This window comes from Harpia harpyja, chromosome 7, assembly GCF_026419915.1.
Source record: "Harpia harpyja isolate bHarHar1 chromosome 7, bHarHar1 primary haplotype, whole genome shotgun sequence".
Taxonomy (NCBI): domain Eukaryota; kingdom Metazoa; phylum Chordata; class Aves; order Accipitriformes; family Accipitridae; genus Harpia; species Harpia harpyja.
In genome coordinates this window covers 1,431,959-1,455,928 of record NC_068946.1, presented here as the reverse complement: position 1 = coordinate 1,455,928, position 23,970 = coordinate 1,431,959, and the positions used below count along the sequence as shown (strand labels likewise).

The 23,970-nt window shown below is 47.7% G+C and overlaps 1 protein-coding gene across 3 annotated transcripts in view; it reads right to left on the bottom strand.

Annotated features, from left to right (window-relative positions):
- Positions 1-23,970, bottom strand: part of MEGF6 (multiple EGF like domains 6) — a 117,116-nt gene that overhangs the window by 79,769 nt on the left and 13,377 nt on the right. For all 3 annotated transcript variants that reach the window (XM_052792309.1, XM_052792310.1, XM_052792311.1), the window contains exon 4: positions 17,306-17,410. In XM_052792309.1, coding sequence (XP_052648269.1) covers positions 17,306-17,410 — 105 coding nt within the window. The remainder of the gene's footprint in view (positions 1-17,305; positions 17,411-23,970) is intronic.

Sequence of the window (23,970 nt, the reverse complement as noted above, 5' to 3'; positions counted from 1 at the left end):
ATTTTTTATGAACATAAAGCTGCATAAGACAGTGGGTTGACCTACGCTGCCCACAAACTTTGCAGGCCTTTTTTAACTCGACGCCTGGAGATGATGGGCTATGCCATGAAAAGTTCCAAAGGATTTTGTCTACTTTTTAAGGTATTTATTTTTCTAAAGAAGAGGCAAATGAAGCTCAAATATCAGTTTGGGTAAGCACGTGACAGAGATGCATTTCTGCTCATCACCTTTCCCAGCTGCACGGCCTCCTCCAAGACAAGGTAATTATCTTTTCAGTGAAACTGTGACTAGGGGCTTCCTAGAAGTGTCCCTGACCTAATGGAGACTGAAAATAATGTCTGTGACCTCTTCATCTGCACTGAAATGCAGAAGGGAAGGGCTCATCGGGATCGCTCCCTCCCCGCTGGACGGCATGCAAACACCGGCCGGATCAGCGCGAGTTACTTCTTCAGGCTCTGCAAATGTTCTGGAGGAAGGAACATCTGCAAGAGATAACAGCTACGCAGATCTGAAAGTACTTCCATACACATCACTAGCTGTGCCGGGTATCTTCCACGCAGCTTCCGTTAAGGCGCGAGACAAAGATTTTCATCAAATGTTCTTACTCCACTCAGAATGCACACATTTATTCCTATCAAAGTCGTACGATTCCCTGTTTCTTTAGCTTCCTGCCTATTGCAAGCTGCAGCCAGACTTCAGCCCACATCAGGGCTGAAGAATATCAGGGATATCCCCACCAGGGATATTCTCCTCTTTCTGCCCGTTCCTATACTGGTTTCTACTGAGGTCCTGGTTTCTTCTTTCTGTCGCTGGTTTCTACGGAGGTCCTCGCTCTCTACCGCCATGCCCAATTCATTTCCAGTTTTGGCAAGTTTCCCCTTTGTCTTCCTGGAGGTCCTCAGGAGACAGAGAGGTGGGACGGGTGGCACCATCCAGCTGGGCTCTTTCTCTACAAAGGTTGCCCGCACGCTCTAAAGACCTGCTCTCACTGAAGTCAGAGGCACCAGTCCGACTAGTCTCAGCGAGAGTAACCTTAGACTCTCAACGTCTGCCATAAAACCTTATGAACTATAAATATCTCTCCATCATGGAGAGAATTCTTTTCTGACACCTTGTATAATGGATGCAATATAAAAATATACTGCGCTTGGCAGGCTTTCCAAAGCTTCCCTTCGGGAGCTCAACAAACGGGCCGGTGTTTGATGTTTTTTTTTTTTTTTCCACTGTATGGCCAAAAGTGCATTTCATGGAAAGACGGGAAGATGGCTCTCCTGGGAAAGAACCTGTATTCCTCTCATGGAGAAGCTGAAGAGACTTCCTTCGAAGTTTCCAAGTCTTTGAAGTGACCTCAGCTCCATGAGATCACGGGCGCGTTGGCCAAGGCTGAGCGTATGAAGGTGTGAATGTCAGCAGCAGTTCGGTCCTGTTCCTAATTGCTTCTTGCGGAGAAGCCCGTGCCAGGGTGAAGCTCTGCGCTCACCAGGCAGCTTGTGATCTTCAGCTGCGTGTCCCCACGGCACGGAGCCCGGTTATGCCTCCTGCTCTCGCAGCAAAAGCAGCCAGGCTCGGCCAGACTTACTGCCGCGCATCTGAGGAGACAAGGCAGTGAGAAAGCCTGGAGCGTTGTTCTCCCCAGTTACATCGCCCCCATCTAAAGCCAACGAGATGCGCACAGAATCAAGGAAAAATTATCAAAATCTAGTTGGAGGGTTCAAAAGAAATGATGTTGCAACAGGCTAAGCTGTAAAGAGTTCAGACAGGGACTGAAGATGAGTGAATTGGTCTGAGTGCCAGATGCAAAGGCACCGGGAGGCGGGAGATCTGCGCTCCGGATACACCCCGGACTCGCTGCATTGCCTTCCCGCGGCCAAGTCACGTAACCTGCCGTTCCGATCTCTCCAGCTAAAACATCAAAATATGTACCTACTTCACGAGCCCTTCTAGCTGTGATGCCTAATGCATCCGAGTCTGTTAGTGGCTTTATTAGCTGCTATGTGCATGTTGCGGAGTACTGCTCATCTGTGGACCTCGCTTTCCTGGAACATGAAATCGGCACCGATACTTGTTTCTCCCAGACACCTGCAGTCAAGCAGAAGACTAACCAGGATAAAGAAATCAAAGTTCTCTTCTCCTCTCACTTAAAAAAGAAATGAAGCATTGATTTTAACAAAATTATTCTTCATCTATAATACTGCATCCACAAATGACAATTCCACTTCCCCCCCCAAGATACCAGTGAAATACAGCTGCCTTTGTTTACAACGGTGTTGCAAAATGAGTGCAGTCCAGTGAATTTCAAGAAAAATGCTTTCTGTGAACAAACTAGGTGCACTTGCAATTTAGCAAAGCTCCAGGTATCGTTACAAACATGTCGTGCCCAGAGTCTCCAGAGAGAGATGCTTCAAAAAAGCATCCTAACAGATGCCTGTAAAAACCCAAGGTTTTTGTCTAAGTTCTCAGTCATTGGATTTGGTCTTTCCCCAGGAGGAGGAGGATACAGTCTGATATAGAACCCATAAATCTGTCTGCCCCTAACAATGCAAACAACATAAGCCTCTTGATTTTTGCTTAAAAACAAACCAGAAAGCAGAACCACTAGCTCTCATACAGTGTTGTCCTAAAAATGTGTTTGATAGCTATCTTTGTTATTGTACACAAATATAAATAATGCAAATTAAACCGTAACCAGAATACAAACAGAAGTCTCCAACAAAAGCTTAGTAACTTAATAACAAAGATATCGTAATAACAAAAGCTTAAAATCTGCTGAATATCCCTTCTTTAACCAATTAACTGATGCTTCTGGGCTAGCCCCAAATGGTCCAAAATTGGTGATTTGACAGCTCCTCTGAGTAGCTGATCATAGTAACTACTGCAGTCTCACAGGGCACTCACGTTAAGCTCCTCCAGCTGCTGACCTTGCCGGGCAGGACCGCTTAAGAGGCTGACAGATGACAATGTGAATTACAGTGAGACTTCCAGATATGACTTATGGCCTTTTTTAAAGCCAAAAGCTTTGATGAAAACTGTATCGAGCAGACACTGAGGATGACCTGGCAGAGAATGCTCAGCTGGGGAGATAAGACTTGACGACGTATCTTCAGGAGCAGCAATGACAAAGGAGAAGGCTCTGCTACCAAAGTAAGAAATGAGAGGTACAGGCATGGGAAGAATTGGTTTGACATTCAGGTATTTCCCCAATCAGGTTTAAACTTACTCATCTGGACAAGAAGCTCCACAAGCCACACTCTTTATTCAAAATCAATCACAAGGCAAGCATCTTTCAAAGCTCTGAAGCGTTGGCTATCAGCTGCTCCTTCCAGCCAAACCTCCATTTTTTGGCTGGAACAGTCAGAAGTGCTGAAATACCATAAAGAAGATTATGATCTCAGGAGGAAGGGTTATAACCAGAACGGTCAGCTCTGACAGTCTTTCTTTGCCCAGCCTTTCTAGGCACTTTGCAGAATTTTGATTGCATGCAACACTAACGCAAAGAGTACCTCTTTTTTGAGGCTTGCTCCCTCGGCTACCAATGCACAATGGGCAGTACACGTCTGACTCTGAAGAACTGCAGAGTCCCTGGGAAAAAATAATCTTCTCCTAGCCTCTTTGTCTCCATATAATTAAGTTCAATATGACAAAGCATCCAAGGGGGGAAGCATTTTGTAAGGTTCTGAAGAGCTGCAGTAATATTTATAGTACAGGATGGTCTATGTACAACTATTGATCACTGATCTCATTATTTATATTTCACTACAAAAGCCACTCATGTTCCCAGCAGCATAATAGGTGTCAAGAGTAAGAACCTTGAAAAATAAATTGAAAAAGTTACAATAGCAAATGGCTTGTTTATGCCATAATTGGTATTAGGCAATTAATGGGGGGATGAAACATCACATTGCTTCTGAAAACAAAAAGCAATACTGTTTAAAGAACATTTAATGAGCACGTTTTATGTTGTCCTCAGCAAGTTTACTGCCAAGCCACAAAAGACATTTATACACACTTCCTTTTGTCTCTAATGAAAGGGTCATTGCTACTTGCTTCTTGTTGAATTCACAAGTTGAAAAAAAAAAACGCAAATGTAACGTTTTAAACTTGAAATTCACCTTCTCGAAGAAGCAGTTGTTTAAGTTTGAAGATGTTTGCTCGACAGGGACAGTCACAGCACTGTGCAGGCTCTCAGAATTAGAAGTAAACCAAACACCTCCATGCAGAAAGATGGGAGCTCAGTGACCGCCTGCCACAGAGATCTATTGTACGGCTCTGATACCCAGATACTCCAAATATTTGACATTCCAAAATCTTCACTATTAATGAGGTGAGATCCTGAGCAACCAGGAAAAACGAAGGCAGAAATAATGTATTTACTTGCTAGGAGTAAGCATTCCGCTGTGCAATTCAGGGCAGTTTCCCCGACCGTAACGGAGGCGGGTGACCCCTAAATCGTTTTCAACCAGAAAAATTACCTGATCTGCTGTTTCCCAAAAATCGTTTTCTACATCTGTTTCTCCTACACATTTCAAATATCACCGCTGTCCGCTGTTACATTAAAAAAGGTCAAAGCCAATACACTGCACAAGAAAGGTGCTGCATTTCCGACTACGGAAAGTTTCCGTACGGCAGAACGGAAAATGGTGGTACAAACATCTCCAAACACTTTCCTTTCAAGAGGCCAGAGCCCTTTTCTCCCCTTATCTCCTGCAACTTGGCCGCAGGCGCACCATGCAGCTATCCAGCCAGCTTCCAGCACCGCCGGCACAGCGCTGAGCTCTCACCTGCCTCCTCCTGAACCAGACACGGCCCTGATGGCAGTTCAGCCGAGGAGAAAGGTGTTAACAGTAGCAGAAAGTTTTCAGGAGAGGAAGTCAGAGGCATTGTTTTACTTACAACGAACCTTTTTTTCTAGGTTTGAAAAAAAATGACCTTACAAACCATTTCAAGAAAATGATTTCCCGAAGCATTCTGTCTGGGGACTACATGCAGGAAGGAATGAACTTCAAAAGACTTAGAAAGTGGTATATTCACAGAACTAAATAAGTGTACTATGGAGATGTATCAACCACCACATATGAAATCTCACATAAACCTCAGATTCCTTCTGATTAAAAGCCTCTGCAAAGTATGAATATTTTCAAAATTAATTTATCCCTAAATATGCCATGATGCATTCTGTATTCACCCTGTCTGCCCAGCTTAATGTTCTCTTTTCACCCGTTTCTTCAGTTTAAAAATGTGCATTTTTAAAGAGCGTATCCTGTTACGCTAGAGACTGTAAAGTGAAAAGCCATGTCTTATTCTCACATAAGTACAAAACCATCTCTGGCATTCTTTCACTTAAATCCTGGGAGTTTTCTAGGGATTCATTTTACAAGTTAAATGTAGAATATAATTTTCCGGGCAAGTTTATCAAGGCAAATCGCAGCTGAGGTCCTGAACAAATACAAATCATAATACATTATTTGACTTTTCCACATGTGATTGGTTTGGGCTGCACAAGCCCATTACTTATCAGTTAAAGAGAAGCCCGATAACATCTGCAATATCAGTAAGTTGTGGGAATTCAAGCTTCTCATGATGAAAATGTACAGTGGAGGAAGTGACGGACAATTTGCAGCTGGTAAAAAGAGGTATCCTCTAATGACATACATCTGGCATCCATTATCTCAGCATCTGCCGTACTGAAATCCAATACGCCTCACAAAACACAATGGTATGCCGAGGAAAGGCACAATATCCCCTGGATTCTCTTTAACAGCTTAAGACCCACCCGTCCCCTTTATCCACTGCACACTAGATCATTAAACCAGCGAGAGGAACGCAGCACCCTACCGATGGCTTGCATTTATTACACGGGACAGCATTATTTTGGCCCTTTGATCTCTGACAATCAGATTAGGACCATGAATCAGCATAACTGACTTCCATTACCAATGATTCAAACCAGCTCCTGGCTAGAAGAGCCAAGAGCTGGTTTGGACCTCTGGTAATGATCTATCCAGTCTTTAAGCAAGCCACTTAAATGACTAAAGAAAAAGAATCCCTATTTTAATCTGCAAACACGGGCTTTTCTACTTCTTTGCTGTCACCGTTCAGTTGTATTAGCATAGCCCACCTGCAGCAGAGTCCTGCCTCAAATCAATGATACACACGTTTTGAGTCTCTGCCGCCTACAAGACCTCTCGGAGAAGCCTGGAAACCTGGACTGAAGGCATCCGAGCAAGGCAGACGCACTTAGTAGGGTGAAAAAGATCAAAACCTGCTGCCCCTGCAAAACTACTGATGGCCACTGACTCTACGCAAACGGAGCTGGACCAGCCTGCCCGACGACCTGCGCCGCTTTAGGCAAACAAAAGCCAACAGCGTTACGTATGGGTATGACAGTGTCCTGAAAGCTGTGGCTTGCCAGGAGTTGCAGCTAGCGTTCCAGACTAAATGGAAAGGAAAACACAAAGGCATTACTTAAGCGAGCGGCTAAAGGCCAGCAGCCCCGGCGTCTAGCCCGTGAGTGTGCTAGACGGCCCGCCGTGGAGAAGGGAGCTCATTTGGACTTCTTGGCACCCCCGTGCAGGGCCGCCTGCTGCTCTGGTGTTGAGTGGAGGATTTCCAGATTCAACTGCAGGTTTTATTTGCTTGGGGAGGCGGGAAGAAAGACAGTTAATATGCGTTCACGTACGGCAAACTAGAAACACCTGTTGGCCTTCAGAACAGTTCTTTGGCTGCCTTATGGAGACTGAGGGTCTAACAGGTGTCCCTGTAGCCGATGGGAACGTAAAGGGGTTACAGAGGCCCCACGAACACTGAATTATGCAAAGAAAAACCGTCTGCACAGCTAGATACAGCACATGTGTCCGTGTGCGCAAGTCGAACCACGAGAAACTGAAGTCCCGTAAAGTAAAGCATGTCTGGGAGGAAACCAGCCACCCTGGAACCGGGAAATTTCACCCCACCATAGCAAGGCTCGCCTGGACCTTCCTTTCGGTCTAGAGCTGCTTCTGCCGGCGAACGCTTGCTGTGCGCCTGCTTCCAGCTGCCAGCCCTCCTGCCCCGCTCCCACGCAGGGGGAAACCAGCCACGGGGCCTGAAGACCCCACTGCAGCTCCAGCCCCTGCACGGCACGGCTTGTTCCCCAACCACTTCCCTACGGACCCGAACAGGGTGCCAACGCCGCCACTACCAGTAAGAGCACCGCAGGCAGATCGCTCGGAGAGGAGCGGGCACGGGCTTGGCTTCCTACGCGGCGTGGGGCACTGGCTGTGCCTGAAGGGTCTGCGTGCTTATCTAGGGCTAGAAAGGTAAAGATTCCCTGGTCGGGTAAAAGGTCACTGCACCGCAAATCATTTCCATGTTTCCAGTGAGTGGACCGTTAAAATGCAATGCCTGCTTTTAAATACTAGCTATAGGCAGTACTGATATACTATAAACCAGGTACGTACTATGATGTCCTACCGTTTATATACATGCATACATGTATATATGCGCTACGGTATTAACTGAAAACCGTAACACAGCTGTAGTCAGTGAACACAAGCTAAGCATACGGGAAACCTGGGGATAAAAGAGCTGCAGAGGTGCAAACTCCCTGAGCTTGTTCTTTGAACCTGGTACCACGGTCTCAGGAGAAGGAGGGGTTCCCCTTTTCAGAGATACCATTTTCCGTTTGAATCTGGTAACGCACCTAGCAATAAAAAGTGGACTGGAACAAACTCCTTTGCTGGCCGGTGCTGCCCTTGATTTGTTTGCGGGGGTTGTCAGTGGGAGATTTTCCTCCTCCTCCATTATCAGACAGCTTAGCTTGGGTTAGGGCTGCACAGAACAGCAAGCTTCAGCCCAAGGAAAAAAACTGCATTGCACAACAGGAATGCACAAGCGCTTGAACTTGGATCAAGGATATACGGATAGTGTCCTCCCTTCCTCACGTAACTCTCATTAAGTAAACCTCTGGAGCGGGAATCCTCCGAGCAGCTTCCCAGAAGAAAAAAGTATTTGTAATGACAGGAATCTCAACATATGTTTATTTCTTGAATTATTACACAAATTATACTGTAGCACTGAGACCATACAGCAAAGGAGAGTAAACAGACTGAAACATGACAAACGAAGCAAAAATTAAAGGACAACCTGTGGCTGAGGTGGAGGGAAGGAGTTTCAGAGGCTGGTGAAAAGATGTTATCACCTGCTAGAGAACACTGCTTTAAAAAGGTGCCTTGGAGAAGGCAGCACACAATGAATAAAACAACGTTTTCACCAACCTTTCCAAACCCAGAGATTGAAAGCATAGCATGCTGATGATTTATTACAGACTGTACTATGTATTTAAGCATAAATCAATTCTAAAAATTCCAGGAAGGTTTGCAGCAATGCTTATCTTTTCTACTTTGGCCATCACTTCTCATTTCACTCACTAAGCCGCCTATTTTGGCTGGAACCTGTTCCCTTGTGCCTACGGCCAATGTGGATCCCCGCACCGCCAATTTTCACGAGATCCCCAGAAAAGAACGGAAGATGACATGTCCTGAGAGTTAAGCTGCCCTGGGTCATTTCTCTTCCATAACGCAAAACAGCCAAATGCAAAAGGGAGAGTCGCTAAGGACTGCAGCAGGAGACAGGTGAGGCGCGTCTCGGACGTGCCTCCAGAAACGGTGCTTCTGCACAGAGCGGACCGGGCTATGGTTTGTTATCGTTCCCTCTCGTTTCAAGAAACCAACCAGCTGGGTGAGCAATTGTAAGCTTGGGATGGACCTTGGCTACCTGACTTGGGGGATGGTCTCGTCTTCTCCAGTAACGGTCCAAGGATTCGGCATTAATTCAGCCTACTTGGCATTCATGTATCGAATTCTTCTTGCTACCAATTACATGATGGGATCCCAGTGGACCATTTTTAGACTGCAGTATTTTTCATTGCTTGGAAAATAATCTGTTCCCCTATATAAATATCCCTCGACTCACCTCCGTGCTTACAGTCTGACTTGCAACAGACAGTTTATGAGAAGAAAATACTTAGGCTAGAGTACATAGCTCTCAAAAATGTAAAGCTCTTCGGACCCCTAGCTCCACTTTGCAAGTCGCTGAGGTTTTGCAAATGCAACCCCCCCTTTCTAATTGGTCACAGCTGGCTGCGAACGTTCGCGGAAATCCTTGCAGGGAGATTAGAGCGGGGCCTGACATTTCGCCGTGGTACTGGCACTGTAATAATTAAGGAGGCGATCACGGGAGGTGCTGAGGAGCATCAGTCCTCACTAAGGGGAAAGCATGCATCGCTTTGAAGGTGGCACCCAGTACTTCACATGACTAGGCCCGAGGTACGAATCCCTCAAAACAAAGCGTAGATTTGGTCTGCTCCAGGTGGCACAACCAGCAGTTTCCCTCCAAGCTTTTCTTACCACTGACAGGTCTTAACGCGAGGAGCGGTAAAGATCTGCATGAAAATCTCAAACCGCTGCAACGTCAGCAATGGGATTCCTCTCTCATTTATCGGCTAAAATCTAAGCAGAGGGCTACAACTCATCTGAAGTACTTGAGCCATATATTTTCTTTCACCCAGTATAATCATCTCTCTCAAGTGATAATGAAATCCTTAATTCTTGAGTTCAACCCAAGGAAAGCTTGAAAAGAACACAGAAAGCCATATTTCCAATTCACTAAAGCCCTTAAGATTTTAGTCTCTTTTTCACCCGCTATCACATTCCTTTAAACAAATGTGTCCGTAATATTTTTGCCTATGCGCATGGTACATCACTCATCGACGGAGCTGGACAAAGCTGGACAACTTTAAATGTGAGAGCGTACATCCAAAAGGCTGTTTGCCGTACTCCAGTTAACCTTTAGAAACACAAATCATATGAACTATGAAGTTATTCATAGAGTAATTGCCCTGCATTTAGATCCAGATTTGGAAAATCGAGGCCGTGCCAGGAAGCTCACGATGAACGCCACGCTGCGCATCTCGGTGAAGGATGCTGGACCCCAGAACACCCAACAGATAGAAGCACGAGGAAACTTGTTTTGCAGGTACAACCCCAGCTGTTCCCCCAGCTTCGGCACATTTTCTCATTTCTTCAAAACTCACTTCACGAAAGATTTTTGTTTTTTTTCAACTGAATAAGCCCCCGCATAGCCTTGGCTTGTTTCCTCTCACTAACTTTTTCAAAGAGTTCAGCACTACCTGTTCGCCAGCTATTAAATACCTAACGTTTGGCTGATGGACAAGCAGATAGAACAGGACGAAGCAGAGCTCTGCACAAGCCACCCTTGTTCCGCTGCCTTCCTGAGCCAAGAAGAGAGAAAATCCCGGCCGGCAGAGCCGCACGGCAATGCTGCGCACTGGCAGAAATCTCCTCTGGGCTCAGGCTCTTCTCCCCTCCCCAGCAGAAGGCTAAAACCTTTGAATCAGGAGGCCGTTTGCAAATAAAAGTATTCGGACTTCTTGGCTGCTGGAGGAGAAGTGCTCTGCTTAATTTAGCCCTGGTATTATTAACAGTGGATTCTCTCCAATAAACTGACAGCTGAAGAACAATTGCTGCTATTTAATCCCACAGACGGATTTTAAATCGGCCTCGTGAACTGTAAACCCGTGAAACATCGAACACAATATCTCGCTACTGTCATTCTGAAATCGGCACTGGGATCCCCTTGGACAGGGAAGTCACCCGAGTCCAAACAAGCATCATCGCACGTGCACGCTCGCTGGCGGTGTCTTTCCATCGCGGAAAGAAGCATCTGGCTCCTGGATCCAAGAAGAGTCTACAAGGTGCTTTTCTTTGCTTCCAAAGACAAAACCTTTCCCGTTCTGACTTCAACGCCTTCGAGTGCTTTGCAGTCCTGTGTTCCTCTTTGAAAATCACCTCCAGCCTGGAGAGGCTGCAGCAAACCCCTCTCTCCCAGCCCTCCACCCAAGCAGCCCGTGCCCTAACACACCCCAAAGGCTTCCAACTGAACAGCTCGAAGAGATTAGCAGGAGAAATAGGGTCATTAGTCAATCAAACAACACTGAGGGCATGTCAAATGCTTGTGTAAATGAGGGCAGTGCTATAAAAGAGAGACACAATAATGGTCTCCTGAAGCTGCGACAAAGCCATTTCAGCTGGCCTTGCAAAAGCAGACGCTAATCACCGGCCCTGCTTGCTTACAGTTGACCTCTCCTTTGTGTAAAGCTAAAGAAGATTTGGTCTGGCCGATCCTTCAAAATGCAGCCGGGCTAATTAGGAAGGGTCCCATCCCTCCAGCGCAGCAAAGTGCCCACACAAGAGCCCCCAAAGCCTGAGTGTTGCTGAAACGATCCACTCTGCCGTGAAGTTTTCAGTAAGCAGACGTTGAAGCCCAGCAGCCGATTTACAGCATGAGATGCAAATAACAACAGCATTTATGCTCCCCGTCCCGTGGCCAGACGGTCCCTGCCACGAACGCGCGACCCTCCCCGGCACGCAGAGGTCTCAGGTGGTGCCGAGCCATGCGGCGAGCCGCTCCGCCGCGTTCACTCGGGTACACCGAGTTCGCCAAAACCGGACCCCAAAGCGTCGGGTGGTCCGAGGATCCCTGGGAAGACAGGGCAGGCTTGGAGCAGAGCCCAGGTTCTCCGACACCCCCTCCCTCCCAGCAATGAGCCCCGTACATAAAGGTCATTTACGTCCAAGCTCAAAGAAGGGAGCTCCTAAAGAGAGCCTCAGCCCAAACCAAACCTCAAACACTCCATTTACAACCCTTTCATCTACCAGACAGGGAAGATAACGAAGGAGTTCGGGACAACACAGCTGCTTCCTCAGCTCAGAAACAGTCTCTGCAGTCACTCTAATATTGTTCGGCTCAGGCTCTTCCTCTGGTTTGCCGCATAGCAAAGCCCCGCTTACGGCAGGTAGGCAATGCCACGTTGCAGCGGGGGGGAAAGAAGATAAACCTCTACACTGACAGCACTTCACAGGATCAAAAAGCCACCGAGATGCAAGAGGCAACAGAAAAGGCGTTGAAATCCAGACGGGTAAACGAGATGTACTGCAGACCTTCGTGAAAGAGCTCGCGCAGCCTTATTGAGAGGTCTGCCTTCAAAGTGAGGCGATTTAATACAGCCGGAGAGTGCTCAAACTTTATCACTTTCAACAGCTCAGGAGACCAGGAAGGACAGCATCTCACCCCTGGAAGCCAGACTGATTGGGTACCGCCTGTTTTCCAGCCAGGGTAAACACAGGATTGCTGCTGCTCCAGACTGGCCAGTAAAAATATCCCATGCTGAAAGGTATGATAAGAGTCTGGCCAGGACAGAGAATGTCCTGCCTTTAAAACAAACAACGTCTGTATTTCTTTCCAGAAAAGAAAAGTGATACCATTAAGGTCAGACGCAGAGATTTCTGGAGGACAAATGACACCACGGAATATCGCTGTGGAGCAACTTCATTCCCTCTGGGTTTTTTTCCCATTGTTTTCATTGAATAGCCTCGTCAGAAGCCCTCCGAAGCGCATTCAGGTTCATCCCAGTCAAATGCTACACAGCTCCATTTTGAGGAACTATTTCTCAAGAAGGTATCATCATCATCTCCAATACCAGGATAGCTTCTTTTATAGGTGACAGACGAGAAAAAATGATTCACTGATTAACCATGACGCATCTTTCCCCAAAGCTGTCTTCTCTGAAGCAGCCTCCAGCCTCCCATCCTATCATTAAAATCCAGCACAAATGTTGACTGACCAGCACAGAAGTTGACCACCCAGAGTATTTTTAACGGCAAAAGAGAAGGTGAGAAACCAGACAACTAGGTTTCCGCCAGAAATTTGTCGAAAGAAGTATTTACCAAGAAAAATCATTTACAGCAGTCAATAAGAAATTAAGATGAAGGGAAGGATGAGTCTGTGGCTGGGATCTTCCCATATCCTCAATCAGCACATTCTCTGTGGCAAGGACCGTGGCTTTTGGAAAATGCTATAAATAATTAAAAGCATCAAGAAACAGACAAAAAAAGTCCATTTTCTGCAAGCCAGGCCTAATACAGCGTTTTCATTGGTCCTCCTGAGCTTTTCAGGAGCAACGTATCTAAAAGCAGGATGGCAACAAGACGCTCAAAAGCTAGGAAAGCTAGAAAGATGCTTGCAAAGTAACTTGTCTTGCAAAATGAACACTATCCCCAGGCTATGATATCTATGTTTCCTTTGTCTGCAGGTGATGAAAACGCTCCATCATTTGCAGAGTCTGCACTGGTGGGCTTGGGGTTTGTCTTCAGGAGTGGCCGAGGCTTACGGAGCAGTGCCCCAAGAAGATAAACCACTCTTCCTGCCAACGTGCTGGCGTCTCCCACGTCCACCATGCGCCCTGTCCAAAAAATTCACTGAGGATACGAACTGGTATTGATCACGTTACGTTTTCCACCACTTAGCAGGAGCCAGGGGAAGCAGTGGAATTCCTGAGCCAGGCAGCACATCCTACCTGGGGCTAAGCTTTCAAAGGGCCATCTCGTCATTCCAGCCCTCTAAGTGACCAGGTAGTCCCATCCGGGTGGATTTGCTGAAGGAAGCAGGACAAGGGTGCCTTTGCAATGTTTACAAACGACGGGCCTCGGAAAGAGCGAAGCGTTGTCCCAGCAGAAGGGGATGTCAGGGGGTGACTTTTGCCCTGAGCGCCAAACATAAATCACTCGGGAATGAAAATAATTTGAGGTTGCGAATGCAAAGGAATGCTCCCAGTTCAGCCAGACTTTGCCGTTGGAGAAGGCAATAGAACAATTAACACTTTATAAACTGAGGGTAAGCAGCGTGGAGAATGATTTATGCACTCTATTTCACTGTCTCCCCTGTTGCTTGTAATTAGCTTGCTCCAAAATAAAGAGTTCGGCTTGGTTTCTTCCTTTAAGTTCAGGTAGCAGAGCCATAATTTGCATACCCTTGGCCATCCTTCATTTGCTGTAATGCAGCCCATCCCCACTGCTCTGCCAAAATACGGAAGGTAAGGATCTGACCACAGGTATTCAGGATTTCAGACAATCATTTAGAATTTGACAGGCATATTAGAGATGAGCGAATCAGATAAGGAGCTTCTCTGAGCTGCCACTTAAAACGCATTTTGAGGAAAGACATTTTAGAGGTTCAAAATAAAGGTCAGAAAATCAGTATGTTTCAAAAGCTCTTCCTTACTATTTTTTTAATCTAGGTTTACAGTTTGGTTCTTTGCTTCTAGGTTCCAGATAGAGGCATGTACCAAAACATCAGCGTAAAGGCAAACTAGCCTGAGAGAACAGTTCAACAGCCAACTGATTTAGAATTTAAAAGAATTAAAATAAAGCCAGAATTGCTTAGAAATACAAGTGAAAACCATGGCGTAGCCAACTCACGCTTTGTTAATTGGCAGGAAAATCCTGGGATTTTTTTTTTTTTTTTTTTTGGTAACTCTATTTAACCCTTCCAAAAGGCACAAACACTGTTATACTTTACATGATTGCCCAAACTGCAACTATTGGAGGCTCCCACACACCTGATTTTTAACCAGGGACTATCATTTTCCAATTTTTCTGACTAACAGCCAACTCTTATCTGATCAGAGCATCCTTTTCCCCAGAAAAGGGGAAAGGCTTCTTGCACCAAGGACCTGTTAATGCGGGGGGCGAAGTGAGCTGTGACCCACAGCAGTGGTCGCAGCATTCCCCTCCTGCCCCATTTGCCCCCCCGCCTTTCTCCCCTCTCCTCAGCAGCCCCGGGGCAGCGTGCGAAGGCGGCACACCACACCGAGGGCTCGCACACCACCGTGCTGTTGCCCTCCTTTGCTGGTCCTGCAGAAAGCGTGGCAGGGCAGAAAAATAAAAGCTAATCCTCAGCCCTCCACGGGCTGACCTCTGAAGACCCAAAGCACCAACTTCGGGTCCCTCATTACCGAGGCGGGTAATGTCAGTGTAACTACAGATGTATTTTCTTCCCCTCCAAAATAAGCCAGTCATTTCCCTTTCAAAAAAATACTTGGGGGGGTCTCAGAAACGCGTGCTTTACCTTCAAAACTGCAACCAATTGTAATTGTGGGAATTGCTAAACATTTCCAAATGTGAAAATGTTTCTTACCTTTCAGGTTCTGTACAGGCAAACGCCCGATGTTTATTTTATTAATTTGTACGAGAGAAGCTATGACGAAAAAATTGCAGGGACAATTTAAGGACTCCTTATTTCCTAGAAAACCCCGTAACGTGCAAACATGAACCTATGCAGCAGTGCAGGATCATGTACACCTCCAAGAACTAGCCAAGCTCCAATCCTTCGGGGATCAAAGGATGAGAGGGAAGCAGTATTCTAAGTAATGTGTTTAGACCACAGTTAAGAGTGTGTCACTGGGGGGATAAATAATTCGGACTCACGTTACAATTGGGTCTGCAGCGTGACTATTGTAGAAACCTAAAGCAAAAAAGCAAAACAAACTGCAAATTGTATTTATACTAAGCAGCATCCTCTTCACCTTACTTAAAATGTAGGATGTAACCCGTTAGCATTAAAACAGCCACAGAGCTTTGAGCAACCGCCGGATTAAAGCCGGATTGCTTCGGTTTCTGGGCATCGCTCTGCTTCCCGCGGCAGCAGCGGGGAGGCAGGAGCGGTGCCAGCCCCGCGGTGCCAGCCGGGGCCAGGCAAGGCTCCGCGGTGCTAGACCCGACTCCGGCAGCACGAAGCTCAGCCCAGGGAAACTCGCACCCCCCTGCATCTGGGCAGGGCACGGCAGTCCCCACAGCGGGCTGTAAACTGCTCGCATCGTGTTGCTTAAGAGAAGCAGAAAGTCACGCCAGTCCATTTTTAACATGGGACGGAGCACCCTGTATTTCTAGCGGGTGGTGTTAACTACGGACGACACCGTTGCAAATGCCGTGGAGAAAAGGACAACCAGCCCGGGAGAGATGTCCCACCTCGCTGTGCCCAGAGATGAAAGCTTGCTGGTAGCAGGAGGGTGGAGCAGAGATGCGGCAGACCCACCGCCCTGACAGACGTGTCTCAGATACGCTCCAGGAGGGGTTTATGCCTCGTGTCGGAGAGGTCCGTGCCACCTCGGTGCTTGACAATGCCCAGGCTGCACTGAAATCACACCAGCCTGGCCGAGGGGCCGGCTGTTGCCAAATGGAGCCGGTGTTCCTGCAAGTAGCTCCGGTTTGGATGCCCTGCAGCGAGAGAGCAGCAGCCAGGCTCGCGATCTGCACACCTGGGCTCCGGGCGCTTCTTTTTAATTCTTCTCACCAAGGAAATCGCTTCATTGCCTAACTGAGAACTTGTGGACCACTGGAACACGGGGCAGGGGACTCGTAACTGTCACACACGAGGCACTGTCCCGGCCGAGTGCAAGGAAAGCCTCCGACTGTAACAGACACAGCTCTAACTCCAGTTATCAATACATATTAAAGAAAGAGCAAGGAACAAATAGAGCCTAAAGTCAACAGCCCTTTTGGTGGGAAGAGACCAGCTCCTGCTGAGGACTATTCTCATGTCAGCTCCCCTACCTCCATACACCCACCTCCTTTTCGGAGAGAGCAAGGAACCACATGTCTTTGAAGGAAGAGGTATATACTTACAGATGGTTAAAAAAAAAAAAAGTCTTATTATTTAATTTGCTGTTACAAATCAGTATCGTCTAAAGACAGTTTGAGTAACCATTACTGCCCTGTACCTTGCAGACTCAGCAGTTAGAGGGAAGAAAAGGACGGCCATTTCTCTCTACAACAGTACGAGGCACATTTTCTCTTACCAAATATGAGGCATGGAGAACTATTCCAGCTTTTAGCAGTTGCTTGCCACAGACTATCATGTTACCAAATCAGAACATCTCTGAATTACCAAACACGGGAAACTCAATAACCTTCAAGAGAGAATTTGTATATTGCACGAAGGTTAATTAAATAAAGCTTAGCAGCCCCAAAATAAAGCCGAGCCAAAGATACAACTGATCCAGCTAGTCAGAGCTTAACTATTTTCCTTTCTGATGTGGCAGCCCATTGCCACGCTCCCCCAGGCTGAGCTTCACTCCACAGGCCATGACCCCAGGGTTTCTTTGTTTGACCCAACTTTAATCGGCTTCCTTCTCCGATTCCAGCAAATCCCTCTGCTGATGGCAGCCAGGAATAAAGGCTATTGTACAGTACGGAGCTGTGTTTCACAGCAAGCCACGATAAGCATTTCCTTTCCCAACGTCCAAGTTCCCCAAGCATTACAAACAGTGGCCAAAAAAAGTAGAGAGCAGATTATTGGAGTTTTGCAGATAAAACAGGGGCTAGGATAAAAAAAAATATTGGGGCATCCCTCGCTCTTTATCCTCTCCACTTCCGACTCAAAATTAAAGGAAGAATTTGAAAAGCCTGCTTACCGTACTGACAGCGAGGTCCTTGGAAACCAGAGGAGCAGTGACAGAGCTGCGAAGATCCCTCGATGCAGTTTCCACCGTTGAAACAAACCCCGTAACTGCAGACAGCTGCAAGGAGGCGGGAGAGGAAAATTCCTGAGATCACGATCAGAAGCGTACACGCACTAATAAACACCCGTTCACCGATTCAGTTCCCACAGCCGGGTAGCAAACGTGAATAGTTATAAAAATATTGTTGAACCATTTTTGAAAGGCGACTCTTTTTTGGTTGACAACGCGATGCTCAAACAGTACACAATGTCTCTCAAAATTTAGGCCAGGAAGTGAAGTACCTTAGGCAATGTCTAAGGGCTTGTCTTAAAGTGCGGCTAAGTGAGAAGTCACGGGAAAATGGCAGCTGAGCTGCAGGGTTGTTGACGAAATGATGCTTTTCCAGCCCATAAGTGGTAAAATAGGTGGAAAATTACTCGTGCAGAATCATATCAGACCTCGTGGCAACAAGGGTAAGTTAGTTATTTTGCAACTGGAGGCACCTCTCAGGAACAAACCACTAGAAGATGCTTTCCATCTCTGCGCTGAGCTTCCCGGGTGAGCTGGCTACCCAAATGTGGCGTCACCTTCTGAATGGACGAGAGGATGAAATAGAGCTAAACTGTAAGTAAGCCTGAGCAGCCACATTTCTCTGTTCTCACCAAGTGAAGTGTAAAATGTACACAGAGACAGCAAATGCTCAATTAGGCTTCTGAAATTCACCTTTTCAAATCATCTACGTAAAACCACAAACAAGGGTATGTTTTTCAAGTGAAACGTATATTTCTCGTAACTCATGAAATGCAGCCAATATTTTATATTTCCCAGTAGAAAATGCTCATCTCAAAAGGAGAAATGTTGTCAACGAGTGACACTGTCATGCGTGCTGTGCTTTGTCAAAGTGTAAGGACGCAGAACAAGCGCCTATCTTCCTTTTTCAGTCCATTTAAAGATTCGGACAATGAAATTTTCTCTCTATTCACTGATCTGGACACAGCTGTGTTGCCGGCCAATTTCTCCTTTCTTTTTCCTGCACCTCCTCTTTTTCTTTCCCTTTTCGCTTTCATCGAACAAACTGTAACAAAATCCAAGAACAATGGGATTGGGTAGGAATACGCTTCACAAAAGCTGTGGGGAACCAGGTAAAGGGAGCCAAAAGAGCTTCACCTCTCTCCATGGTGCAAGAGATGTCGTGGTAGTACCCGGTCCCGCAGTTCCCACTCGCCTACCCCGAGATCCTGCTCAGCCCAGGCTGGATTGTGGACAGCCCTGGGCCAAGAGCAGCAACGGGACCCACGTGTAACAGCTTATGCATCCCGGGAAGGAATGCACTGCAACTGCCAACTGTGGCACGGCCACCTGTGTTAGGGGCCCTCGTGTCCTGTTGATCCAGTTGATGGATCCAGAGAACGTAATTATTTCAAGTAGCTGAAATTACAAAAAGACGGACCTGGCAATCCAAAACCTGTTGGCTCAGAAACACAGGCTTACTAGAAAGAGCGCGGAACGCAGGTGAGCAGACAAACGCTGACAGACCCCAGCGTAGCTTATGCTTGCAATTTACCGTGGCCGTGTGCTGGCTGAAACAGGCTGCTGCCCGGCACGGGCGCCGACCGGAGCGACTTGCCAACAGAATAAGCGAACCATCAACCTGCAGACATATACTGCATCCTCAGGAAGATGCCAAGCCTCCTCTGCTGAAGCAATGATGAGATTTGGCTTTGGCTTTGCTTTAGTGGAAACAATAAGGGGAAAAAAGGAGCGCAATGTTTTTCTCCTGCTAGGAGAGTTAGGGGTTATTCCAATCCCAAGGCACGCACAGGGGTAGCGGAGTCGCTGGTTAGTGTAAGTTGGTCACAGGCAGCTAGTGACCCCCACTCCAGACCCACGGTCAGGATTTGCCGCAGCTAGGTGCGGCTGGCTCTCCCGATGCAGCACACGTACACACAGCAATTCGTCGGACTTGAGAAAAGCACCTTCCCGAATAATATCAGAACTGGCCTCTCCTCAAAACTTCAGCAGTCACGCTTCCTTTTAAAAAACTGGAGTGCAGGGGTCAGGGTAAAGAGCATTTTCAAGGATTTCGCTTTGTAAAGAAAGAGCCTGAGACGCTTCAGACCGACTGCAGAGTCCCACGTGCTCCTGGCCACTCCCGTGACATGTCTGCCACTCCTCACGCTAAATTCACATCATGTGGGAAAACAACAGAGCAGCATCTCCGGCATTAACATTACCTGGGCTCATGAGTGCAGACAGGCTACATAAATGAATGAATGGATAAATAAATAAAAAAAAAATGCCTGGAAAAGCCATTTTTTCTTCTCTAAAGCTGCAAGGCTGCCAGTTCTGCATGTCCCTTCTGCCTTAAGGAAAAAGCTGGAGAATTAAATACACCTCCAGCAGGTACAGCCTGGGAACTGACTGTCAGCTACTCCAGCGTGTTCAGTGAGGTCCCCAAGAGCCACCAGCGGAACCGGCCGGCGTGGAGGGCAGCGCGGTCCTGGGCACAGGCTGGTGGAGAAGTCCCCAACCAGAAAACTCTGGACCCTGCTCAAGGCCGGCGATGAAACAGCACCTTTGCAGTTACCGACGGAACGAACAAAGCCCACGATTAAATTACAAACGCACGTATGATACGGGGCCACCTGGAAACAATTATAACAGTGCTCACTGGACTGAGGTTTCCACACGCAGGCTGTCCATAACTTTTCCCTCTTCTTTGCAAGTTGGGAGCCCCCCTGGTTTCTCTTCCCATTCCAGCTAAAGCTGTAACTAATTAGTAACAGAAAGAACAGGTCTGTGATTACACATTTCATTTTGTGTCATTATAACTGGGGAGGAAAGGCACCCCGTGCAGCCTTCAAAAATGGCTCCAAATACTTGGCACAAAATATTCCGTGTCTGCTCCAAAACACCAATTGTGCATTCAGAAGAAAAAGGAATCACAGATGGAAACAGTGCAAGGAAGTGTTTGCATTTTTGGGGCACGTTGGCAGGACGCTTTGTGCACACAGGAAGTTACATTTGCAACCTTACCAACGCATTTTCAAAGATCATTTGGAACTTTAAGACATACACACTAAATCAGAGATGGGAAAGAGCAGGCACTACCTGCACAAAAGAAACCCAAAGCTTGCGGGTGTCAGCTTGCCACATCTGAAAAACCTCCTTCCCTCCTGATTAGCAGTGTGCTAGCAGTTGCAAAAATAGGAATCGTGTTTTGGCAGTATTAGCATCCCCTGTCACACAAAGAGATTACGTGGGCAGTAAAGGCAGGTCCCTTTTCTCTCCCCACCCTCACCTCCAGCCTCCTCTCCGCTAAGTAACGATGGTGATGTAGTTAGTGCAGTGCAGATTCACGTCCTGAAAACTCCTAAATGCTGAAAGGTTTCATCAGCTGCGCAAAGCTCATCGATGGCTCACATGAAGCAGCCTGAAGTGCTCTGCCTCCTGACGATAGTGTGGAGAGAGACAAATCAGCACTTTGTTTTGGGGCTCAGTGAAAGTCAAATCACTGGGTCAAACCCTGGCGGTGGCCAACCCCTGGGCGCTATTCCGTCGGGTATTTACATAACTTATCGTAACGCAATCAGTTACGACCTACTCTACATGGAAATCTAATAGCCACATTACTAAGTTGCCCACTATTCTCCTCCTACCATTGAATCCTCCATGTATCAAATACTGGCTCTGTTTTTTCCTACAGAATCACAACTGACTTCCTAATTTCTCCTCTGTGCTAAATCTCGATACTGACTTACACAACTCTTTCCGCGTAGTCTGCGGTGATTAAGGTTTTGTGAAGGTATAGGTGAATATGACATTCTACAAACGTGCACGTTTGCTGTCAAAACACACACTCTTACTAGACAAAGCTACGTACCTACTTTAAGGATGTTTGCTCTGTCACTTCTCTTACAACACAACTGCCAGAGCACCCTGGGTTTAGGCACGGCTGTTAGACACAGGCGCTCCCTTGCAGCTGACCCAGCTCCAGCTCGCCAGCCTGAGCGATAACTTCAGCTCGTTCCAAGTCTCATTCTCGCTGATATCCAAACTCGCCCAGCGTTGCACCTTAGATGCACTAGAGCTGAAATACTTGAGCCTCAGTGTTGGCTCTTTGAAGGACCTGATGATTTTTCAAATCCCCCCTCCAAAAAAAAGAGCATTTAGTAATACAAAGGTAGCATTGAAGTCCAAATTCTCATCTACCCGAACTAATGAAGCAGTGATGAAATGTTGTTTCAGAAAGCCAGTTATCTTCTCATCTAACGTTTTAGTCACTTTTCATAGCCACGTATCCTGGGGGACCACGGCGATCCCATATCAATCCCGTGCTGGCCTGCTGGTGCAGAACACTGGAACTTGGGAAACTCTTTCACCAGCAGCCCGCTCAGCTGAGCCACGCCGTGCGACGCCTGTGATCGCAAACACTTCCCCATGCGCATCCTCCCACGTGGCAAGGCAGAAGGAGCATTTCATTGCAACTTCCCATCTCCAGGTGTGCGCCAAGATTTTCTAGGGCTGCAGCCTAATTTTTTCTAGCTCTGGTCTTGCGAGAAGGGCCGTCTTCTGCTTTATTCCTTTCCTTCAGGCCTCAACACGGTTAGATAGAATTGACTGGGTGGCCAAATTGCATAGTAAGGTGGTTTGGTTTTTCCTGAATCCTTCACCTTAATCACGTAAAAAACGGACTTTAGACAGGGTCGCAGTAAAGCTCAGCCTGGCTCCACGATGCCCTATTTGCCAGCAGTGCTCAGCCCTCGGAGGCAGTTCGGCGAGACCCAAAGCACAACAATGGAAAATATTAGAAGCAATTGCAGCGACACAAATCGGGGATTAGAAGATACGGGTGTTATTCTTGGCTGTGCCCCAGATTTCTGAATGAGCCGGACAATTCCCTGCTCTGTGCTTCAGGCTGGCACATACAGAGTGGAAATCATAATAACCTACTTCCCAGCCCAGTGGGGCTGAGGGGCCCGCGGGTCTCCCTCCCCTACGCCTTCCAAGCCTTCTGCAAACTAGCTCCTAATTCAGAGCGACAGAATTTAACGCAATGAAATTTGGGAAAAGGGTAACGACACCGTTCTGGGAAACGGGAAAGAAAGGATAAATTACGGAAAGCATCACCTCCTTCTGCCTGAAAGGCCCGCCAATGGCTTTTGCGAGGATTTAGCAAGGCGGGATTCTCGGGAGGTCGGAGACAAGAGACTGACTTAAAAGGAAGAGTGGCGGAGAAGAGCATTTCTCCTACAACGGATGGGCTCACCGAAGTACAACACGGCCATCCTCTGCGTGGACAAAGATGGTCTCCCAGGGGAGCGTACGTTAGAAGTTTAACCGGTACTAAGCTTGATCCCAGGCAAAAGGTTCAGAAGTTCAGTCAAAGCCTTTCAGCTGACAAAACAATGGGCCTCCAGGAGCCAAGAGGTGATGTACAAAGGAAAGCCAGCCTAATAGGGAAATTAAATTGTTAACCGAACACATTTCCTGCCGAGCCTTCCAACCTGTATGGCAAATAATGGAGCTGCTCCCCCCGACGCCGGCTCAGCCGGCTCCTGCGTGCCTGTGCACGCTTGCCTGCGCGGCCGGGCTCCCGGGGTTATGCAGCGAGCCGGGCTCGGCCGTGCCTGCGGAGCTGAGCGCGGCAGCCGAGCGCGGCGGCTGCGGCGGGCCCTGCTGAGTGCTCTTTCCCTGCTCGCCGGATGATAGGCTAAAGCTAAGCAGAGTTGGCAGGAAGAAACGCGGTTCAGCGCAGGGTAACTCACTCTGGAGCCTTTTAATAGGCCATTTGCGACTAATAAAAGTTTCTCTTTTAATGAGGCGATTAAAATTCAACTGCTTTCTACTCAGCCCCTGGGAATGCTCGGAGGGGTTTTCAGCGTGTCTCAGACGCCGGTACTTCCTCCCACCTCCTCAACAAACGAACGTTAATTCTCCCTCTTTACCTAGGGCCAGGCTCTACCTCTGCCTGAGCTAAAAATCGGAGCAAAGCATGATCCTAGCGAGGGCTGGATAAAAACTCAAGACAAAGACAACTCGGGACAGTGGCCGAAGCTTTAGACCAGCAGCTCAAGCCGAGCTCCCCCAGTAGCTCCACGGAGGTATCCGAACAGCAAACCACACTGCGGTGCAGGGTGGCATGAGCCGCGCGAGCCCCAGCAGCCGAAGCTCTCCGGCTGCGTGACGGCCAGAGCCGGCTAAATCGCTTCTCGGCCGGGCTGTGCTCACTTAGGCTGTTCCATTTCCTTGAGCTAGCTCGTGAAAACTCGACTCGGGTATTTCCATCCCGCTCGGCAGCAGAGCCGTGCTCTCTCCCCAGCAGCAGTCCCAGCCAGGACGCAGGTTACCTGGTCTCGCCGCCGTGCCAGCCTGAGCGAAGAGCCCGTGTTTTCCGCAGGAGCGTGCAGTTAGGGCAGAGCTGGCACTGGCACCTCCTGCCCAGTTCACGGGCAACACCGCGACCGTGACGAGGTCACCAGTACTAAACCAGTAACGGTCTCCTCTTTAGCCTCTGCCATACTTATCGCTCTGCTTGGTGCCCTTCTGCCTCACCGCCTCATTTCTGAACGTGGCAGGGGCTGGCCCAAGAGCACAGGCCCGTTGTCTGCGGCCGAATGCCAGCTCCTCCATGCAGA